At 36.5% G+C, this 19,797-nt stretch overlaps 3 protein-coding genes across 3 annotated transcripts; all 3 read right to left on the bottom strand.

Annotated features, from left to right (window-relative positions):
* Positions 1-298: 298 nt before the first annotated feature.
* On the bottom strand, positions 299-2,222 carry LOC142526448 (phospholipase A1-Igamma1, chloroplastic-like). Its single transcript, XM_075630855.1, has one exon. It carries the CDS (start codon positions 1,975-1,977, stop codon positions 436-438), a length of 1,542 nt encoding a protein of 513 aa, XP_075486970.1. The 5' UTR covers positions 1,978-2,222; the 3' UTR covers positions 299-435.
* Positions 2,223-2,837: 615 nt separating this feature from the next.
* LOC142526601 (CSC1-like protein ERD4) lies at positions 2,838-5,697 on the bottom strand. Its single transcript, XM_075631099.1, has 6 exons — positions 5,301-5,697; positions 5,071-5,219; positions 4,697-4,972; positions 3,767-4,611; positions 3,418-3,673; positions 2,838-3,306 (listed from the first exon to the last, which is right to left on the bottom strand). The coding sequence occupies exons 1-6, from the start codon at positions 5,569-5,571 to the stop codon at positions 2,926-2,928; spliced, it is 2,178 nt and encodes a 725-aa protein (XP_075487214.1). The 5' UTR covers positions 5,572-5,697; the 3' UTR covers positions 2,838-2,925.
* A 7,316-nt stretch (positions 5,698-13,013) lies between these two features.
* LOC142526549 (hydroxyproline O-galactosyltransferase GALT2) lies at positions 13,014-19,411 on the bottom strand. Its single transcript, XM_075631023.1, is given in 8 exon segments — positions 13,014-13,578; positions 13,674-13,781; positions 13,902-14,075; positions 14,207-14,335; positions 16,467-16,757; positions 16,946-17,077; positions 17,079-17,179; positions 17,772-19,411. Coding segments are annotated over 8 exon segments (2,043 nt in total). The 5' UTR covers positions 18,676-19,411; the 3' UTR covers positions 13,014-13,374.
* Between the last annotated feature and the right edge of the window lie 386 nt (positions 19,412-19,797).

The raw sequence follows: 19,797 nt of genomic DNA, 5'->3' as shown, positions 1-19,797 counted from the left end.
CACTTTGATCTGTTGTTTCTTGCAGAACTTCTTAGTGACTGCATTAGGAGATGCTCTTTTTCTCATGGATTACAATTAAGAGGATAGTGAAAACTGGATCTCATCGCTGTACCATTAAAGTTCTAAAGCTGCATCTTGGTACTGATGATATTAATGTGTTGAACGTTAGTTAAGAAGCTGTAATGGGAACCATGTATTGACTCACGGGTAATGTTTCAAATGCCTTTAGTAATGCAGATTCTGCCTTTTGGGCTTTTAGCTGTTTAATAGTCATGTTATATGGATTTTCAAAATGTAATAAACTCTTGGAAATATGTCTCAATTTAAGATGCTATCGTTCCCCTAAATATAAGTCCAGAAGTACACCATTCTTGAATCTTGACCACCATTTTCATGTAAAAAACCAGTTTTATGGGTTCTAAAATTGAATTAAGTTCAAAAACCAAACAAGGATCCAAGCCCGTAACTTTCTTGCACTTCAAGTGCACTATTTTGTGATGGTTCCACAGAGGGTGAGGGTACATCTTCCGGATCTCTTGTGGGTTTAACCCATCTACCATGATGATTTCGTACCAGCCCTTTATTAGCCAATTGATACCAGTTAGGTGGGATTCTCAACTCATCAACCAGCATATCACAATCCTTGTTCACCAATGCCAAATCTCTTTTCGAATTCACCCGAAAGTCCGAACCAGTACCATGAAACCCATCTACCAAATGTAGATATGTCTCCAACATGTGAAATCCCACCAAATTCAACCCTTTCTTGAGATATGGGGATGACCGAACATCAAGCTTTAACTCAACTCCAACATGCGTGTACACCCACTCTAATGTACCTGTTATATCGTCAAACCTCTGTAAACTTTCGTTTAATACGATCCCAGGCATTTTTGGCACGATATCTTGTTTCATTGTCACGCGTAAAGTCTTTACACCCATCTGATAAAGTTCGTCTCGAAAGGCGATGTTGCCAACGCGTGGCGAGGCAAATGACATAACACTTACGGAGATGCTGGTGAAGTTTTTTGCAGCCTCATAGGCATTTAGCAATCCTAATGCACCACCTAGGCTGTGCCCTGTGATAGTTAGGCTAACCTGTTCGCTTCTTTCTTGGTAGAAATTTACTAATCTTTTCACTTCTTTCATCACTTGTTCCGAGGCACTATCCTTGTTATACCTAGTTTTATCACATTTAGAGGTGTAAATGCTAAGAAAACCATGCTCAACTTTTGCTTGACCGTGCCCAATGGGCTCTAGTTTCTGCTGCATATTATCGTACCATTCGGATGGCGCGACAGTGCCACGCCATGCCACCACCACATCACGCCTCCCAATTCGTTGGGATTCTTGATCATCACTGATGGCTACAAACCCCATCCAGTTTGAATCTTTACTCCAAGTGTCAACAAATCGTGACTTTTCAAGCCATTGAGGCAAGTCTATGTGTGACATTGCATATATGTATCTAGTGACATTGTAACCACTTTTTCCAAGTCCCAACTTGTCAAAAAGCTTGTGCCGGTTGTACATACAGCTGCCGCAGTACTCTGAGAATGAGTCAAAGTCTAGTGCATCGTATGTTGCTTGTGCAAATTCTCCATATTTGATGATCTCCCTTCGAAGCCAAGGGTGTAGTGGATCAAGAAAATCATCCCAATCATGTGAACCTTGGATTTCATGCCATTTTTTTGATATGTCTTCTTTCGGGGACATGGCAGGATGGTTGTGCTTCTCTTCAATGTTTAAAGCCTTCAATTTTGGACGATTTATGCTCTTCTGAATTTGGGTTTCAATATGAAGCTGTAACATGCTTGACAAGGATTCAGCCAGCTTCGTAGCCTTGTTTGATGTTTTTTTATGTGGGTTTTTGGCGGTTTTGAAATCTTGGTAGGCAAGAATCTTGATCGGAAGTTGGTTTTTGTCGGTGGTGGCTGGGAGGTTGAAGTGGGGATGAATTGCATTTTTTGTGGCCATTTTTTATGAAGATTTAAGAGTAAATTGAATAAAAGCTTAAGAACGGAAACGAGTTATATAGGTGATTGTGAGTGTCCATAACTTTATTTACTTGAAAAGGTCTGTTATGTTTGGTAAAAGTCAACGTCGAGTGGTTCAAGTTAGGCAGAATTTGTGTGTTTGACTATGATTTTCAACGCATTTCACGCGTTGGTCCGAGCTCGCGGGCATGGGCCGGTGCACCAGGCACGAAGCTTCCAAGTGTGCCACGTTCCATTTTTTTCCCACTTAAAAGCATGGAGATACGTAGTAAATAAATAATTTTCTTTTGTTTTTCTCCCAACTTTTGCGTAAACCTTTTTTGGGTAAAGAACTTACCGTCCTGAACATTGTGCGATTATAATAAACCTTGCATGACATCTACTATCTAGTTAAGTATTACCAGTGATAAAGATTTGATACCAAGGACTACTCGTATTAAGTAAATATTGTTCAAATAAATTTCAATTTTTCCTAAACGTGGATGGACAAATAAAAAACTCTCGACTTTCTGCAAAGAAATAAATATAACTCGATCCTCATTTTTCATTCTGTCTGCGGAGAAAAGCAATGGCTTGCTTTGAGGTATGACTCGATCCTCGTTTTTTATTATGTCTTTGATCCAATTAGTAGTTGTTTTATAAGATCGTCTCATATGTTAATTTTATTTATGAGCAGATTCATATCTTATTCACCAATGGAAAAAATTATTTTTAATACTAAAAATATTACTTCTCGATTTTATATTAATCGATCATCGTATTATAATTTTTAATATATTAAAGACAAGCGCATGCGCACAAGAATCCCAGTGGAACTCTTCCTAGAAACGTGAACCAGAATAAAAAAGGCACAAATCCTAAGAAACAACATCCTGGTTGATTCTTACATACATGTCTTCCACTAATTTTTCAGTTCACAAACTGTAAATCAAAACGTAGAATCAGTTCTCGAAACAAGAGACAGAGCATCTTCGAACTGATATTCCTCCCCCTTCTCATAGCCCAAGCTTGGTGGGATGAATGATCTGAACACAACTTCCATATTAGGAGTTTCTTTCAACTCTGGGCAAGCAACAGCAAGTGCTGTCGATTGGAAGAATCGGTAGAATTTGTTCTTGCAAATGAAGCCGAAAATGAGTGATATGATCGGAAGAGGGATCAGAATGGGAGGCGTGTAGAAGAATTTCTTTGCAAGGAAATAGCCCACCATTGTCGTTTGATACATGATCAAGGAAGCCAAGATTCGGGTGTACAAGTGTGGCCACATTCTTCCATAGCTCTCATACGAAGGGACGCAGACTTTAAGCACCTGCCGATAGTAAAAAGTTTTGAAATCCAATCTGAACTAAAATCCCAAGTACTTTCGCTAGGTTTAGCGTTAAGTTAGAAAAGAGTTAAGAGTATGAGGGGACAACATTACCTGATTACGTAAAATGAGCCACTCCAAGCCAAAGTATACCACACCAAATGGAAGAATCAGAGGCGCTATGACAGAATAGCAGAGAACAATGGTTACAACTAACATGTCATCAGGCACTCTAGTGGCGTACTCGAGATCGCCAGGAGCCCACGCTTCTTTAACCTCATCTTCAGTTTTGCAGAGATACCTTTTCTTTAGGTGGAAAATTATTAACGGCACGATTCGTGATAATTCAAGCCCGTAGCCAACAAAGAACCTGATCCATGCACCAAATTATTACTAAAGTCTCAGTTTATCTCATACTGATTATGTACGAACAATTTAAAGACAAGGGAAAAAGCAATCTTACTTCAAAGCAACAAAAGTTAAGAAAAAAGTGGCACTTCCAGGGAGGCTTGTTGCTAGTAAAGTGATAATGGAATTCGGGTCCTTCTCAATTGACTTGAACGTAGTGAAAAGCGTAGAACCCACGGTGACACCCACAAATACATTCAAGACGGAAAAATAGAAGTACTTGCCCGAGGTAGCCCTTGCTACATGACTCTTTGAAGGTATCCCTTCAGCCTTGGACAGAAACGTTAGGAAATTCGGCAGCAAAGCCAGGAAAACCATAAGTGCTATCTGAGGAAGGTAGGCCTCCAACAACGTCTTGATTTCCGGCTGATCAATGAGAGGTTTTAGAAAGGGGAGAAGCTTCTTCAAGTTATCCAGCGTAGTAAACGCAGAAATGAGCCCAATGGGGATCATGTAAAAGAATATGGTCAAAAACACTATGAAATAGATCACATACTGTCGAATCTGCCTCTCATAGAAATGTTTCGGAAGATTGTTCCATATTATCTGACGGGGTTCGGGAGCCTCCATCACTGTCCATGTATCAACCATCGTATCATGTAGACTTTGGGCAGCAGCTGATGCAGTTACCCTGTTATTAAAAAAGATGACAGCGGCACATTGTTGTTTATCTTTCAGAGTGACCTTCTGTTCCGCTTCTAATTTAGTGATCAACCCCTTTATCTTTCCATCATAGTATTCTAAAGAGTCGACCTTTTTACCAACAAGTCCTAGAAATCCGGTACGAGTTGTTGGTCTTATTCCTTCTGGATTACCATTCTTTACAGACTCAGCGTATATTATTTCATCACGCGCAAGCTTCTTCTTGTAGCCTTCCAGTTCTTCATATATTGCGTTAGCCTGGTGTAATCGAAGCACATGAAATTACAATACAACCGGAGGCGAAAGAATAGCAAATAGAAGACAGAATATGAGCCACGAGGACCTTTGAATTGTCTGTGACAATGATTGATCTATAAAAAGTATCCGGATAGATTGCCATAAAGTACGAGTCCACCTGCTCCTTTCTGGTCTGAACATTCGTGGGTGGAGGTATGTCTCGGACAAGCACGGCAAACTGCTCGTTTTTCACCTCGGAAGTCATAAGAGCTTGAGCTCTCAAATCAGAGACGTGTTTGTATGCCTTCCATAAGAGGTAATATGTGGCGAAAGAAACCCAATAGACAGCTACGACGAACGCCCACAACCGGGGACTGCCTTCCTGTATCATACAAGACAGAGAGACACAGATGGAGCAAAAAAATTCGTGGATGAAAAAATCAAAATAAAGAACGAGGATGGGGAGGTTTTAGCACTAACTTGAACATGCCCCATGGAGAACTTGTCGAGGTCATCGAAGGCTCCTACGCTGGTGGTGTCGTTGGAATCCATGATGGTTTCAGAAGTAGCAGAAACTGGTAGAAGTACAGGCAGAAGTAATAGTGCGGAGAACAGGAATATCCCCAACACTGCAGCATTAAAAAAAACTTACATTAAAAGGTCAAAACAGCACAGTGTATGTTACCCAAGACAAACCAGAGAAAAGTTACCTGTTGATATGAAAACAAAGTAAACAGCAGAATCAACCCCGGAGATCCTGATAACATCAGCTTCAGTAGAAGCTAGCGCTTCCCGGATCCAAGCAAACGGGTTCCGGGGAGCCCGCAAGCCCTCAAACGGATCCAAGCCCCTCAGTATCCGGTTCGAGTAGTAAACAACATGGTTTTCGGGTCTCCGGGACAGCCAAGCGAAGAGAAACATCAACACCGTGAATATAAGAAACGAGGTCCCTAAAGACGTTAAGAAAGAATTCAAATCCATGGCGGCTCTCTGTCAGTGCTGTGCAAGTAAACTCCACAAGTATTTTTTTGTTGCAAAGCGAAGAAGTCGAGGGTAATTACGAAAGAAACTTAATAGCCGTTGATGATTTAAAGAAGAAGATAATAATATAATAAATGATAAGTGAGAGAAACAAGAGGGCCTAATATACGTATTTTTCTTATTTACAAATTTAATAGTGTGTGTATTTGTGTGCGTGCGTTTTAAAGAAAAGAGTCAAATTTGATAAATATATTAAATATTAATATTAATATTAATAGTGGAGTAAAATAATAATATTTATATTTGAATAATATAATTTGTATGTAGGGCAGCAAAATAGCCACGTGCCGTGGGAAATGCAAGCTGCTCTACGGGGGATAACAGTTTGGTTGGTGACAGAAGGTAGAAAATATATTCAGTTGTAAAAGCTTAGAATTATGTAGTAGTAGCGTTTACCTGATCTTCATCTTTATGGCAGACCATCCAAATCACATATTACTATTTACCCGATCTTCATCTTTATGGTAGACCATCCAAATCATATATATATATTGTTGAAAAATATATTTAAAATGTGTGTATTGAATATTTGAATGTTGAAAATAAGAGTTGTAAATATTGAAAATTAGTGTGTGATGATGTAGGTAATGATGTATTTTATTTTTGGATTATTTGTAAAGATTTCCTATAAATAGATCTCTCATTTGTGAAGAAAATCACAATTGAGTAGAGAGAAAAATATTATAAAGTATGTAGTTTGATAAATTTTGAGAGTTTGAGATTTTTACTTTTTACCATAAATTTTTACTTTTTCACAACACGTTATCAGCACGAAGCTCTAAAAGTCCTCCATCCTTTTCCAAGCTCCAAACAAAAGAAAAAGGTAACAAAAGTAATAATATTTATTTTACTGTTATTTATTTATTGTGTATATATTTAATATATAATATAATGTTATTAGAAATAATAAAAATAAATTTTTCAAAAACTTGTTATAAATCCTGGGAGGATGTTAAGACGACATCCCACACTCCCGGTAAGGGATACGACAAGTATAAAAGCCTATAAGATTTTTAAATAAAATATCTTATGACACGTCATTATAATAATATGATATGATATACATAATTATTTAAATATGTCTAATATTATATACACCATATTATTACCATAAAATTATACAAATACATACCTTTATTTTTTTATACACCAACGGTCATAAACGGTAATAAAACGGCTAGTTTTTGCCCTATAAATATGATCTCATAAACACATTCAATCACTCCAATTTTCTCTTCTTCTCTAAAAATTATTCTTCACTAAATTTTCGAAGAAAAAAGAAGATGGCTTTCTCAAGGTTATTTTTAATTATTTTGGTTATCATACTCACGAGTCTTTTATTTATCGGAGAATATCCTCCTCGTGTGTTTTCTTTATTTTTACAAATGCTTGTACTTGTTGTTTATCCATTACTTTGTATTGCAATATTCATTGACTAATAAAATGCATCGTAATTTTTTTTTAGTACCACCATGTCAAATTTGACAAAGCTCGAATTTGTTGCGCTCGACATCACGAGAAAAAATTATATGCCATGGACTCTCGATGTAGAAATGCATCTTGAGTCATTGGGTCTACGTGAGACAATAAAAGAAAATGGCATATCGACATCACAAGAAAAGGCAAAAGCCATTATATTTTTGCGTCGACATCTCGACGAGGGATTGAAATGTGAATATTTAATTGAAAAAGATCACATGGCTTTGTGGAAAGGATTGAAAGAAAGATTTGAACATATAAGGGAAGTTATACTTCCGACCGCCCGTGATGAATGGAATATGTTAAGATTCCAAGATTTTAAGAAAGTCAGCGATTATAATTCAGCTATGTATCGAATAATCTCGCAGCTAAAATTTTGTGGACATGAGGTCACAGAATCGAAAATGCTTGAAAAAACATTTTTCACGTTTCATGCATCAAATATTACTCTACAGCAACAATACAGAGTACGTGGATTTGCGAGATATTCTGAACTCATCGCCTGTCTTCTTGTGGCGGAAAAAAACAACGAGCTATTAATGAGAAATCATCAGTCCCGACCCACTGGATCAACAGCATTTCCAGAAGTAAATGTTGTAAGTAAAAATGAATTTAAACCTGGAAACCAAAATCAAATTCAAAGACAAGGTTTTGGTCGAGGTCGAGGTCGAGGTCGTGGACGTGGACGTGGACGTGGAATTGGCCGTGGTCGTGGTCGAGGCCGTGGTTTTGAAAACAATAGAGATAGTTATTTTTATAATTCATCTCAAAAGAGCGTCCCAAACCATCCACAGAAAAGGCATCATGAGAATACAAGTGTTAATGAGAATCACTCAAAAAGATATGAAAGTTCTTGTTTCAGATGTGGTACTCCAGGACATTGGTCCAAAATTTGTCGAGCCCCTGAACACCTTTGTAAACTTTATAAAGAATCATTAAAGGGGAAAGAAAAGGAGACCAACTTCACTGAACGCAGTGACCATTTGAGTGATTCAACTCATTTTGATGCTGGTGATTTTATGAATGATTTCTCTGGAAATGATCAATATGTTGGTGGGATAGAAATGAACAATATTGATGCTGCAGATTTTCTCAATGGTTTCTCTGAAAATGAACAATATAGTGGTAGAATATAAATGTACAATAATTTATTTTTCATGTATCCATATAATATTTTATTGTATAATTATGATATGTGTTATATTTAAATATATATTGCCAGTAATTTTATTTCATTGCATATTTTTTTGAAGTTCAAAAAATGGAAAATGCTATGAGCAAAGCTGAAGTTTGCATACCCGATAGTGGTACAACGCACACTATCCTCCGAGATAAAAGATATTTCTTGGAACTAAAACCAACAAAAACAACGGTGAATACAATATCAGGTCATGTAGACTTGATTAAAGGATGTGGTAAAGCACAATTTTTGTTACCTAATGGTACAAAATTTTTTATCAATGATGCTTTATATTCACCACAATCGAAAAGAAATTTGTTGAGTTTTAATGATATATATTCCCATGGGTATGATACTCAAAGAATGAATGAAGGGAATAAGAAATATATGTGTCTTATCACATATAAATCAGGAAAGAAATATGTGATTTAAAAACTACCAATGCTCCCTACTGGATTGCATTATACACATATAAGTCCGATTGAATCAAACATGGTAGTTGATAATTCTTCGATATTAACCAATTGGCATGATCGATTGGGACATCCTGGCTCAACCATGATGCGAAGAATTATAGAAAATACACATGGTCATCCGCTGAAAGACCAGAAGATCTTTCAGAATAATAAGCTTCAATGTAAAGCATGTTCTCTTGGAAAACTTATTATAAGACCATCACCAGCCAAAATCCAAACTGAATCACCAATGTTTCTTGAACGTATTCAGGGTGATATTTGTGGACCAATCCATCCACCATGTGGACCATTCAGATACTTTATGGTATTGATTGATGCCTCCAGCAGATGGTCAAATGTATGTTTATTGTCAACTCGAAATGTTGCATTTGCAAGATTACTTGCTCAAATAATAAAATTGAGGAATCAATTTCTCGATTATACAATCAAGAAAATTAGACTTGATAATGCTGGTGAATTTACTTCCCAAACTTTCAATGATTATTGTATGTCTATGGGAATCATTGTTGAGCATCCTGTTGCTCATGTACATACACAGAATGGATTGGCTGAATCATTGATTAAACGTCTGTAAATTATTGCTAGACCAATGATTATGAAAACAAAGCTCCCTATTTCTATATGAGGACATGCAATTTTACACGCTGCTTCATTAATTCGCATCAGACCAAGTGCATATCATAAATACTCCCCATTGCAGCTTGCATTTGGTAAAGAACCAGTCATTTCTCATCTGAGAATTTTTGGATGTATGGTGTATGTGCCTATTGCACCACCGCAACGAAAGAAAATGAGACCTCAAAGAAAGGTTGGAATTTATATCGGTTATGATAGTTCATCAATCATTCGATATCTTGAACCTCAGACAGACGACGTGTTCACAGCACGTTTTGCTGATTGTCATTTTAATGAGGAAATCTTCCCAATGTTAGGGGGAGAACAGAAACATACCGAAAAGGAAATTACATGGCATGTATCATCATTGTTACATCTGGATCCAAGAACAAAACAATGTGAAAAGGATATACAACAAATTGTACACTTGCAAAGAATAGCCAATCAAATACCAGATGCATTTGCTGACACAAAAAGGGTAACTAAATCATATATACATGCTGCAAATGCCCCTGCTCGAATTGAAATTCCAAAGAAACAAATTGAAGATGCTCATGATGTCATTAAACGCCTGAAGCGTGGAAGGCCAGTCGGTTCCAATGATAAAAATCCTCGAAAAAGAAAATTTATAGAGAAACACGATGATCACAAAATAAAGAATGATGTTCCTGAAGAAACACATGATGATCACAAAATAGAGAATTGTGTTCCTGAAGAAACACATGATGATGAAAATATTCTGTCAGAACCACAAACTGACGAGAATCATGAAATCTCTATCAATTACATTAATACTGGAAAAATATGGAACCGAAAAGATATAGAAGAAATTGATGATATATTTTCTTATAATGTGGCAATCGACATCATAAATGATAATGAAGATCATGAACCAAAATCTTTTGGTGAATGTAAAAATCGGCAAGATTGGATAAAATGGAAAGAAGCCATCCATGTTGAATTGGATTCGCTAAATAAACGTAATGTTTTTGGACCTATAGTCCTTACACCTGAAGGTGTAAAACCTGTTGGATACAAATGGGTTTTTATTCGAAAGCGAAATGAGAAAAATGAAATAGTGAGATATAAAGCTCGACTTGTTGCATAAGGTTTTTCTCGAAGGCCTGGAATTGATTATGAAGAAACGTATTCTCCCGTGATGGATGCAATTACGTTTCGGTATTTGATTAGCTTGGCGGTATCTGAAAATTTAGAAATGCGTCTTATGGATGTTGTTACAGCTTACTTATATGGATCACTTGATAGTAATATATATATGAAAATCCCTGAAGGATTTAAGATGCCTGAAGCACAAAGTTCAAAACCCAGAGAATGTTATTCTGTGAAATTACAAAAATCATTATATGGGTTAAAGCAATCTGGTTGAATGTGGTATAATCGACTAAGTGATCACTTGATGAAAAAGGGATATGTAAATAATTCAATATGCCCTTGTGTTTTCATTAAGAAAACAACATCCGGATGCGTAATTATTGCTATATATGTTGATGATTTAAACATCATTGGAACGAATAAGGAAATTCAAGAAGTTGTGTCATACTTGAAGGAAGAATTTGAAATGAAGGATCTTGGAAAAACCAAGTATTGTCTGGGTTTACAAATTGAACAAAAAGAATGTGGAATGTTTGTTCACCAGACAAATTATACAGAAAAGATCCTTAAACGTTTTAATATGGATAAATCAAATCCTTTAAGTACTCCAATGGTTGTTAGATCATTAAACATAGAAAAGGATCCATTCCGATTCTTGGTCCAGAAGTACCATATCTAAGTGCTATCGGTGCCCTTATGTATCTTACAAATTGTACAAGGCCTGATATATCTTTTACCGTAAATTTGTTGGCAAGATTTAGCACATATCCAACAAAGAGACATTGGAACGGAATTAAACATATATTCCGTTATCTACGAGGAACGACAGACTTGGGACTTTTGTATTCAAAAGATGCTAATCCAAGTATAATTGGTTATGCCGATGCTGGATACTTATCTGATCCACACAAGGCACGTTCCCAAACTGGATATGTTTTTACTCGTGGAGGCACTGCAATTTCTTGGCGTTCACAGAAACAAACGCTCGTAACAACTTCATCAAATCATGCCGAGATTATTGCACTACATGAAGCAAGTCGTGAATGTGTGTGGTTAAAATCAATGACCCAACATATCCAAATCTCATGCGGATTATCATTCGACGAGAAGCCTGTGATACTATATGAAGATAATGCTGCATGTGTTGCTCAAATGAAAGAATGATACATAAAAAGCGATAGAACTAAACATATTCCTCCTAAGTTCTTCGCATTCACCAAGGAGCTTGAGAATAATAAATGTATTGATGTTCGTCACATTCAATCAAGTGAAAATTCATCAGATTTCTTCACAAAGGCGCTTCCTACGTCAATATTCAGAAAGCATATATATAATATTGGGATGCGCAATCTACGAAATTTGTGAAGAATTGTTCGTGTCAACATGAGGGGGAGTTTACGTGACTGCACTATTTTTCCCTTGCTATGATTTTTATCCCAATGGATTTTTCCTAGTAAGGTTTTTAACGAGGCAGTATAAAAACACGTAATGAAGACAATCATTATGATCATCATCACAAGGGGGAGTGTTGAAAAATATATTTAAAATGTGTGTATTGAATATTAGAATGTTGAATATTTGAATGTTGAAAATAAGAGTTGTAAATATTGAAAATTAGTGTGTGATGATGTAGGTAATGATGTATTTTATTTTTGGATTATTTGTAAAGATTTCCTATAAATAGATATCTCATTTGTGAAGAAAATCACAATTGAGTAGAGAAAAAAATATTATAAAGTGTGTAGTTTGGTAAATTTTGAGAGTTTGAAATTTTTACTTTTTACCATAAATTTTTACTTTTTCACATATATATATATATATATATATATATATATATATATAGATATGACTGTGCTCGATCGATGTGCTTCTGCTACAGAATCGATGGATAAATAAATCATGCATCTCAACAATTTGTGATTTTGTGGGGCCACCTGACGTTCCCAATTTGTTGTTTGTATTTTTTTTATATAAAAATAATAATAATGTGATTATAGTGTCCACACAGATATGGCATACGGATAGGGGCCGAGATACATGAACGTGTTATTTATTATATAAGGTGTATTCTGACATGATTGAGTGTCCCCTTCTTTGAATTTTGCAAGTTGTCAACGTCACGTTATATAAATCAAAACAAGCCTACCCAATTTATATTTGACATCAATATATTTATTATCATCATTAATTATATATATATAATAATGGCTACTTTATACAGAAGATGGTGGGTGAGTATTATTATATTGGCAATTTAAAAATCAAACCACCGACACAGCGTTTGTGATTTGAAGTTCAAGGCAACAAGGCTTTATATCATAATATCGATATCAAACTTCAAAATAGTTTATTTTTATTCAAATTGATAGAAAATACTCGGAATCTACTACTTTTTAGTTGGATATTTGGTTTGGCCTAATCGGGGTACGACGCAGACGGGGACAAGGGACCAGCTTTCTTTTTTTGTTTTTGTTTTTGTTTTTCCATAACATGAAAGTGCGTAAGAAGATAACTACAGAAAAAAGCAACAACTCTATAAATTGATTGATTATGAGATCAAAGTTTCGATGGATCTAACAAAACATGCGCAAAGAGGCACATTGCAAAGTCAATGGCCACCTGACTAACAACCCACTTTACAATCTGGTTGGTTAAGTTTAGCCAAGGAAAAGTAACTTGGAAAACATATAGTCTAATCTAAGATGACTATTCGTTTCAACATACCTCGCGTTTATTGAACAAATTTCTACCGATCACAACGCCTCTTCCTCCTTATAGACAAAATTATATCGTAACACCCTTGAACTCCTCCACAAAACTACCCTAATGCTGTTACAATACAGTTCACATGAATTTCGGACAGCAACATTATGTCATGCTTCAATAATTGCAGCAATGTGCCCGGCCCTTCAACAGATTGTCCCAAAGACAGATCATCTGTCGCGGGGACTGGTAATGTGCAGTGTAATAGTCTTCCATGCATCCGTACTGGCAAAACTTCCAGTTATGAGAATAATGCACGTGCTTCGTGGTGTTGAACTGCTCGACCCACATTCCCATGCTCACGTCCTCCATCTTAAATAGCTGCAAAATTGGGGAAAATGTTGGACAAGAGGAAAGGTGCCTCAGATGTGAATTCCAGCAGAAAATATATAGAAGATTAAGTGCGTATTACACACCCATAGGCTGTGGTTTTGGTGTTGGGTGACAATGTACTCAGCAATGTCGCTTGATACAACATATCCAGGACCATTGGCATAAGGGGGATATATTTCCTCCGGCCATTCCTGCATACAAGAAAAATAACTCCCCGAGTGTAGGGCTCATAGGTGTGTGGATATATAAATTGTAAAGTTAAATGGATTGGTAATAACAAAATTTAATTTCCGCAGAAAGAAGTTTTGTACCTCATATGACACGGCCCATTTCCCGGTCCTAAGAGGTCGATGCAAAAAGTTTAAATTTCCCAAATACAGAGACCTTGTAGGAGATGTGCCTTCTATTTCTTTGAGGACAGGATCTATCTTGATGAAAGTGTCGTCGTCGCATTTCATGATGTATGCTGCTGTTGCATTTTTAACCTAGTACAAAAAATAATAATGCATTTGAGAAAATGAATCAGCCTAAAATTGAAATGTATTCGTAATCGACTTAGAGTAAAAAAATAAAGGAGCACCATAATAGGGAGTATAAGAAGTGCAGCTGAACATACCCCATACTCGCAAATGGCAATAGTTTTGAGAACTACCAGCTCATACCGATCCATGAATGGCAAAATCTCTATATCACCAAAGTAAGCAGCCTCTTTCTTCAAAATTACATTCACTTCACTCCTAATATTCTACATATGATAATCTTTAGTGGGTAAACCTCCAGTTACTGAGTACATATTTATGATCAGGTATACGCATACAACATGAAATCAGGACGATTAAGCAAGTGAGAATTAATGGACAAAAGGCCACTCCAAGGCCCCACAGCTATTGACAATCATAAATCTGATGTCAAAGTAATAACCATAAAAACATCACAAAATATACAAGCATGGGTTTTTCCTCATCCTGTCATCTCAATAGGAGATGATATCCTATGCAACATATGTTGAACATTTTTTATTACGAGCTTAACATATTTCAAAATTTTGAAAGATAAATATGATCATAGTTGTTAAGGGCGCAAAGCGCACCGAGGCCCTGGAGCCTGAGAAACAAGGCGCAAAGCAAGGCACGCGCCTTACCAAACAAGGCGAACTTTTTTATTTTTAAAAAAATATATTTATATTAGAATAAATATATTAAAATATGAAATAATTAAGTCAAAATGTCACTCAAAACAAAAGAAAAAATTAATAAGTTCATAATAATTAGTAACATGATTAAATTTTTTCAATTATCCAAATCAAGTTCATCTTCTTCCATCTAATCATCAGAGTCTCCGGAACTTTTGGACTTGTATTCTGCTTGGGCTTCATAATTTTCTTGATCAACATCAATTTCTTCTTCCTCTTCATTCAGAAGATGTTAAATTGGTTTCTTCCGGTTGTTTTAGATGCAGATGTCATCGTCTCGTTCTTCTGTTTAGCGCTCTCTTCTTCTGCTTCCAGCATTGGAGCGTTGGGTTACTGGGGATTGGGTTTGAACTTTTTGTTTCAAACAAGCAACTAAAAAAATCTCTAAGCGCATCTAAGTGAACTTCCAAAGCTAGTCCGGGCGAATGCTTGGGCTCTCTTTAGTGAATTGTTGCGCCAACAGGGGTCTGGGATGACCCCAGACACAGGGTCCTCGCCTTTGACAACTATGAATATGATTATTATTTCCGTGCAACATCCTTGCAACACATCTTTTGCTCGATATAATTTTCCCAATTAAAGGTGATTGTTTAAATGGTGTTAAATTATGATGATCCTCACATTTTGCTCATTATCCACACATCATGGCCAAATCTTTAAAGTAAGTGCTTGCCAAACTCCTAGAATATAAATTAAAATTAAGATATGCCCACAAAAATAAAATTAAATATCGATGAAAATCCCAAAAACTGGTAAAATCATAGGAAAAATTGAAGCAATATATTTAGAAGAGTGGTTCAAGAGTAACTAGCAATTGAATCTACCACTCCTTGTAAAACATGCAACAGTTCCAGAAACACCTATCCTTCAGCTAAGTGTGATTCTACAAGTTGCAAGGCAATCATAATGCTAAAAGAGAAGGAAGGGAACAGAGAAGTGTGAGAGATCACTTGTATATATGGCAAAAAATACTAAGCATACGGAACAGAATCCATATTTCTTAAACTGTTTCATCACTCCACCCGGAACAGAATCCATATTTCTTAAACTGTTTCATCACTCCACCTACTATTAAACTCACGATCATATCTCAGAAAGTTCCAAGGCAAATGTATTCAAAATCATAGTAATCAAAAGTGTAAGGTAATGCACACAGGTGTCGTGAGACTTAAAGCACAAAGTACAGCACATGCTTTATATTCTCAAAAGATAAAAATAAAATCAATTTAATAAAATCATCATCATTTTCATCTTCCAAAGATAAAATATTATAATGTGAGGGCAAAGGCAGAGGCGACGCAATATTAGGGTTTACTCTGCTTTATTTTTTAATAAATAAAAGAGATGAGAAATCACACTTTTAATGAGAGATTTCTCCTCTGTTAGATATTTAAAAAAACGGTTTTTTCTATAAAGAGCGTGATTGATGGAAGTCATGCACTTTGCTGCGCTTTTTGAGACTTTGACAATTATTATTCAAACATCAAAGAAATATTCAATATGAATTGGTTCTAAGAAAGATATGCCACTGTCAATTTTACCACTTATGCAAATGATCCACGTAAGCTAAATAAATGCTTCACGTACATTTAACCCTCGACATCATCATGTTTCAAGTCTGTCAATAGATGCGGTAATAAATAGTCAGAGAGGAGAGAGATATTAAAATAAAATGATGGCTCACCAAGGCAACAAAGAACCTAACAGCCACTTTAGAGGACTTGATTGCGACGGATTGCATCCATGTCTTTCTAATCGTCATGCGCTCTGCAAAGTGATTTGTGGCGGAAAGAACTCCAATAAAAAGTTGAAACCTACTTTCAGGCATGGGATGAGCTTTCCACTTCTCTGAGAAATCTAATACTCTCTGGGGTGAAAAACTTGGATGAGAGGTTGGTAGAGAGGTGGCATATACTGAATGAACATCCACATCTCCTTTGATTGCCAATCCGGTTGCATCTTCCAAAGTAAAACCCTGCATGTTGAAATGGTGCGATCAGAAAATAGTACTTTGTTTGTTGACCAAAGCAATACATAAAAATGATGAGCTTAGTTTTAGCTCATTTATGTTTGTTTCTTCCATGTCGCTGAGAAAACTGATGTACAGAGACCAAATAAAAGTGATTGCAGATGTAATCCAAACAAAATGGCAAACAAACTTACCATTCGATATGGAAATGATGTCACATGACGACCCCCGACATTTATGTGGTATCCATCAACTCCAGCACGTATGGTCAAAACAAACATTCTGCCCTCCCAGAAAGGAAACGGCCAGGTTATTTCTGGTTTTTTTAGCCCGTCCTATGAATCGCTGAAACCATGATAATATTTTGGCCTCTTTTGTATCTATGACATCGTTGCGCATCCATTTTTCACATCTCAAATACCCGTCAACTGCCAGGAAAAATGTGCAATTTTTCACAAGTCAACCATGCATCACTATTATGTACAAATCAATAAAATGGAACATGGGCACAGTACATGATGAGCATTAGAAGGGCTAACTACTGACTAATCAATAAAAATGTACCACGAGAGACTCATAACTCGCAATTGTTACGGAAGGCGGACCCACTACTAAACTTCAGCATTACAAATACAAGCAAAAATTAACATTAAAAAAGACTATAGTACAAGTGGTAGAACTCATCATTCCATATATATCATTTTCCACACACACAAAATTGCCATACATGCATTAATTGATGTCTTCTCCACGTGTAACCATCAATCAAAGCCATAACTGATTCTAATTTTGGTTTAGACATAAAAAGAGAGCAGAATTTTAGAATTTAATATGTTGTTGTCCCTTAAAAAAATATATGAATTGATGCCAGAAATTTCACACTAGATTGATTGTATTAATGGGTTAGAGAGTCAATTCAGTATCATGATGTAAAATCCTAACATTCTTCAAACTTGGAAACATAAGAAATGCAATAGTCTCGTGTGGATAACTAAACAGAGAATAAAAACATAAACTTACCCAGCATATCATCATCCTCTTTGGATGCTAAGCCATCGCACCTCTGGGCCGTTCCCCACTGCATTCTATAACATGTATTGTGTTCCATCACTGGCCGATGGCTCCAATCACCTCTAAGTCGAGGATTCAAATGCAAAATCTTCGGAGGATCCTCCCCATCCACAGCTTTCAATCCTTGCAGTTCAACCATGAACTGTGAAACCATGACCAGTTCTTCATCAGGCCTCAATTTGGCAAGCTGAGGGACGTACTCTTGATGTGCATTGTGCGGAGTTCCAATAACTGTGATAGAAGAACCGGCAGCAAGGCCACATGGTAGGAACATAACAAGATCTCTTTTTGCCAATTCTTCTCCATCCATTAAAACCCACGAAGGACATGTTTCAGGCTTCCCTCCCAGTACCGTGCCCATTATGATCTCCTTATCACCATATTTATCTACTTCTTCCCAAGCCTTCAACCCCAAAGTCCATGACTCATCCGCCATTCTTTCCAGAAGAGTCAGGTTATTGGGTCTATTCATTCGTTTCAAACTTCCAGTAGTTATTCGACCATATAGTGGCTGCATTGGCTTTGTCAGTGGGTGGCCATCTTCCTTATCTTGTGAGGCTTTTTCGCCAGATCTTACATGAGGATCTTGATTTTCATTATTTTGTAATATGCGGTGAAGCCCATCAGAGAACATGGATGTCGATCGTGATTTACTCAATTCTACATCCTTGTCATCCACATTAGACAATCCAACAAAACCCTCGTCAAAATCGCCACTAAAAACTGTGGCACTCTTAAAAAATTGAGGAAACTTGAGGAAAATAAGAATTAAATATAATGCAGCTATCCCCCATAAAATGTAGGATAGTTTGAACCTCCTTGAACTAGGAGGCTCACCTTTAAACCTCTTCATCCTCACAGTCCAAACAAACAAATAAAATGCCTAAACATACGCTAAATATCACTCTGATCCATTTCTCACAATCAACACAGAGATAAAACTACAGATAAAAGAGGAGGCGCACCGAAATCCAAGCATTTCTTAAAAATTTCAAATTCCATAGAACCCAGCTACAACCACACCAATTAATTCATGTTTATATCTTGAACAAAAATGCCAAACTAGCAAAGTTATGAACGGTAAAAAATGCACAACCAGAATCAGAAACAGAAACAATGCACATCTGAACCCAAAAGCGCAGAGATCACATTTGATGAAGAAATAGACGCGAATCCACGAACAGATTCTTTTTCTCTAACGCTCAACATTTTCAATAGCATTTGCTGGACAAGGGCCTGCTAAACCCGTCACTCGTTCCCGCGCCAACGACAATTCAGCAGAAAATGTAAACTAAAATCCAAGAAATCGCAGCAGATCGACGCTGAAAAGGACCAGGAGAAGTCAAAAAAACCCTAAAATACAGATGTATACGTATGTATTACGGGAGAAAGCAGTTTTGTATTACGGTTATATATATATCTTTTAATTTTCCTACACCAGTTAGCATGACAGTGAAGTATGTGTGCGTAATCTGGATATGGAATTTGTGGCTGATTACTGAAAAATAAAAAATGCAGGCACCAAAGTGAAAATATTAAACAATTTTTCAGGAATATCAATAAATAAAATTTTTAAAAGTTTATGATAAAGCTTCCCACCGATCTGTTATCTAGTAAGATCGTCTTTGTTCCTGCTATCTTCAATTCTGCGCATGCTTCGCATATTCAGTTGCTTCCATGTATGTTTTTTCTGTGAGTGAAAGCTTGTATATCGGAAGGACAAATGTTAGCTAGGTTGAAGGTTGCCACTGGCAGAAAGTAATCGCCTTTGATGACAAGGTTTTATGCCAACAAATTGTTCTTTGAGCTGCACGCTTTTTCATTATCTGGATCTATTTTCTACCCCACCTAAGGACGGTGTTAGCCCGATTGTTATAAGTCGCTAGTTGGGCTTGGACATGCTTTATGTAAACTAGGCCCACATCCCGCAACCTAGTGTTTTAAATTTTGGTTTTGTTCAAATATAATGATCATC

The sequence above is a fragment of the Primulina tabacum genome, chromosome 15, assembly GCF_025594145.1.
Source record: "Primulina tabacum isolate GXHZ01 chromosome 15, ASM2559414v2, whole genome shotgun sequence".
NCBI classification, from domain to species: domain Eukaryota; kingdom Viridiplantae; phylum Streptophyta; class Magnoliopsida; order Lamiales; family Gesneriaceae; genus Primulina; species Primulina tabacum.
Note: the sequence above shows the minus strand (reverse complement) of the source record. Positions and strands in the feature narration are given on the sequence as shown.

What these genes read in the sequence shown, in the direction of transcription:
- LOC142526601 (XM_075631099.1), bottom strand. Translation starts at nt 5,571, where the DNA reads ATGGATTTGAATTCTTTCTTAACGTCTTTAGGGACCTCGTTTCTTATA. An exon ending in CTTTGTTTTCATATCAACAG is followed by an intron (nt 5,220 to 5,300) that starts GTAACTTTTCTC and finishes TTAATGCTGCAG; the next exon opens with TGTTGGGGATATTCCTGTTC. An exon ending in GGCTCATTTTACGTAATCAG is followed by an intron (nt 3,307 to 3,417) that starts GTAATGTTGTCC and finishes TACTATCGGCAG; the next exon opens with GTGCTTAAAGTCTGCGTCCC.
- LOC142526448 (XM_075630855.1), bottom strand. Translation starts at nt 1,977, where the DNA reads ATGGCCACAAAAAATGCAATTCATCCCCACTTCAACCTCCCAGCCACC.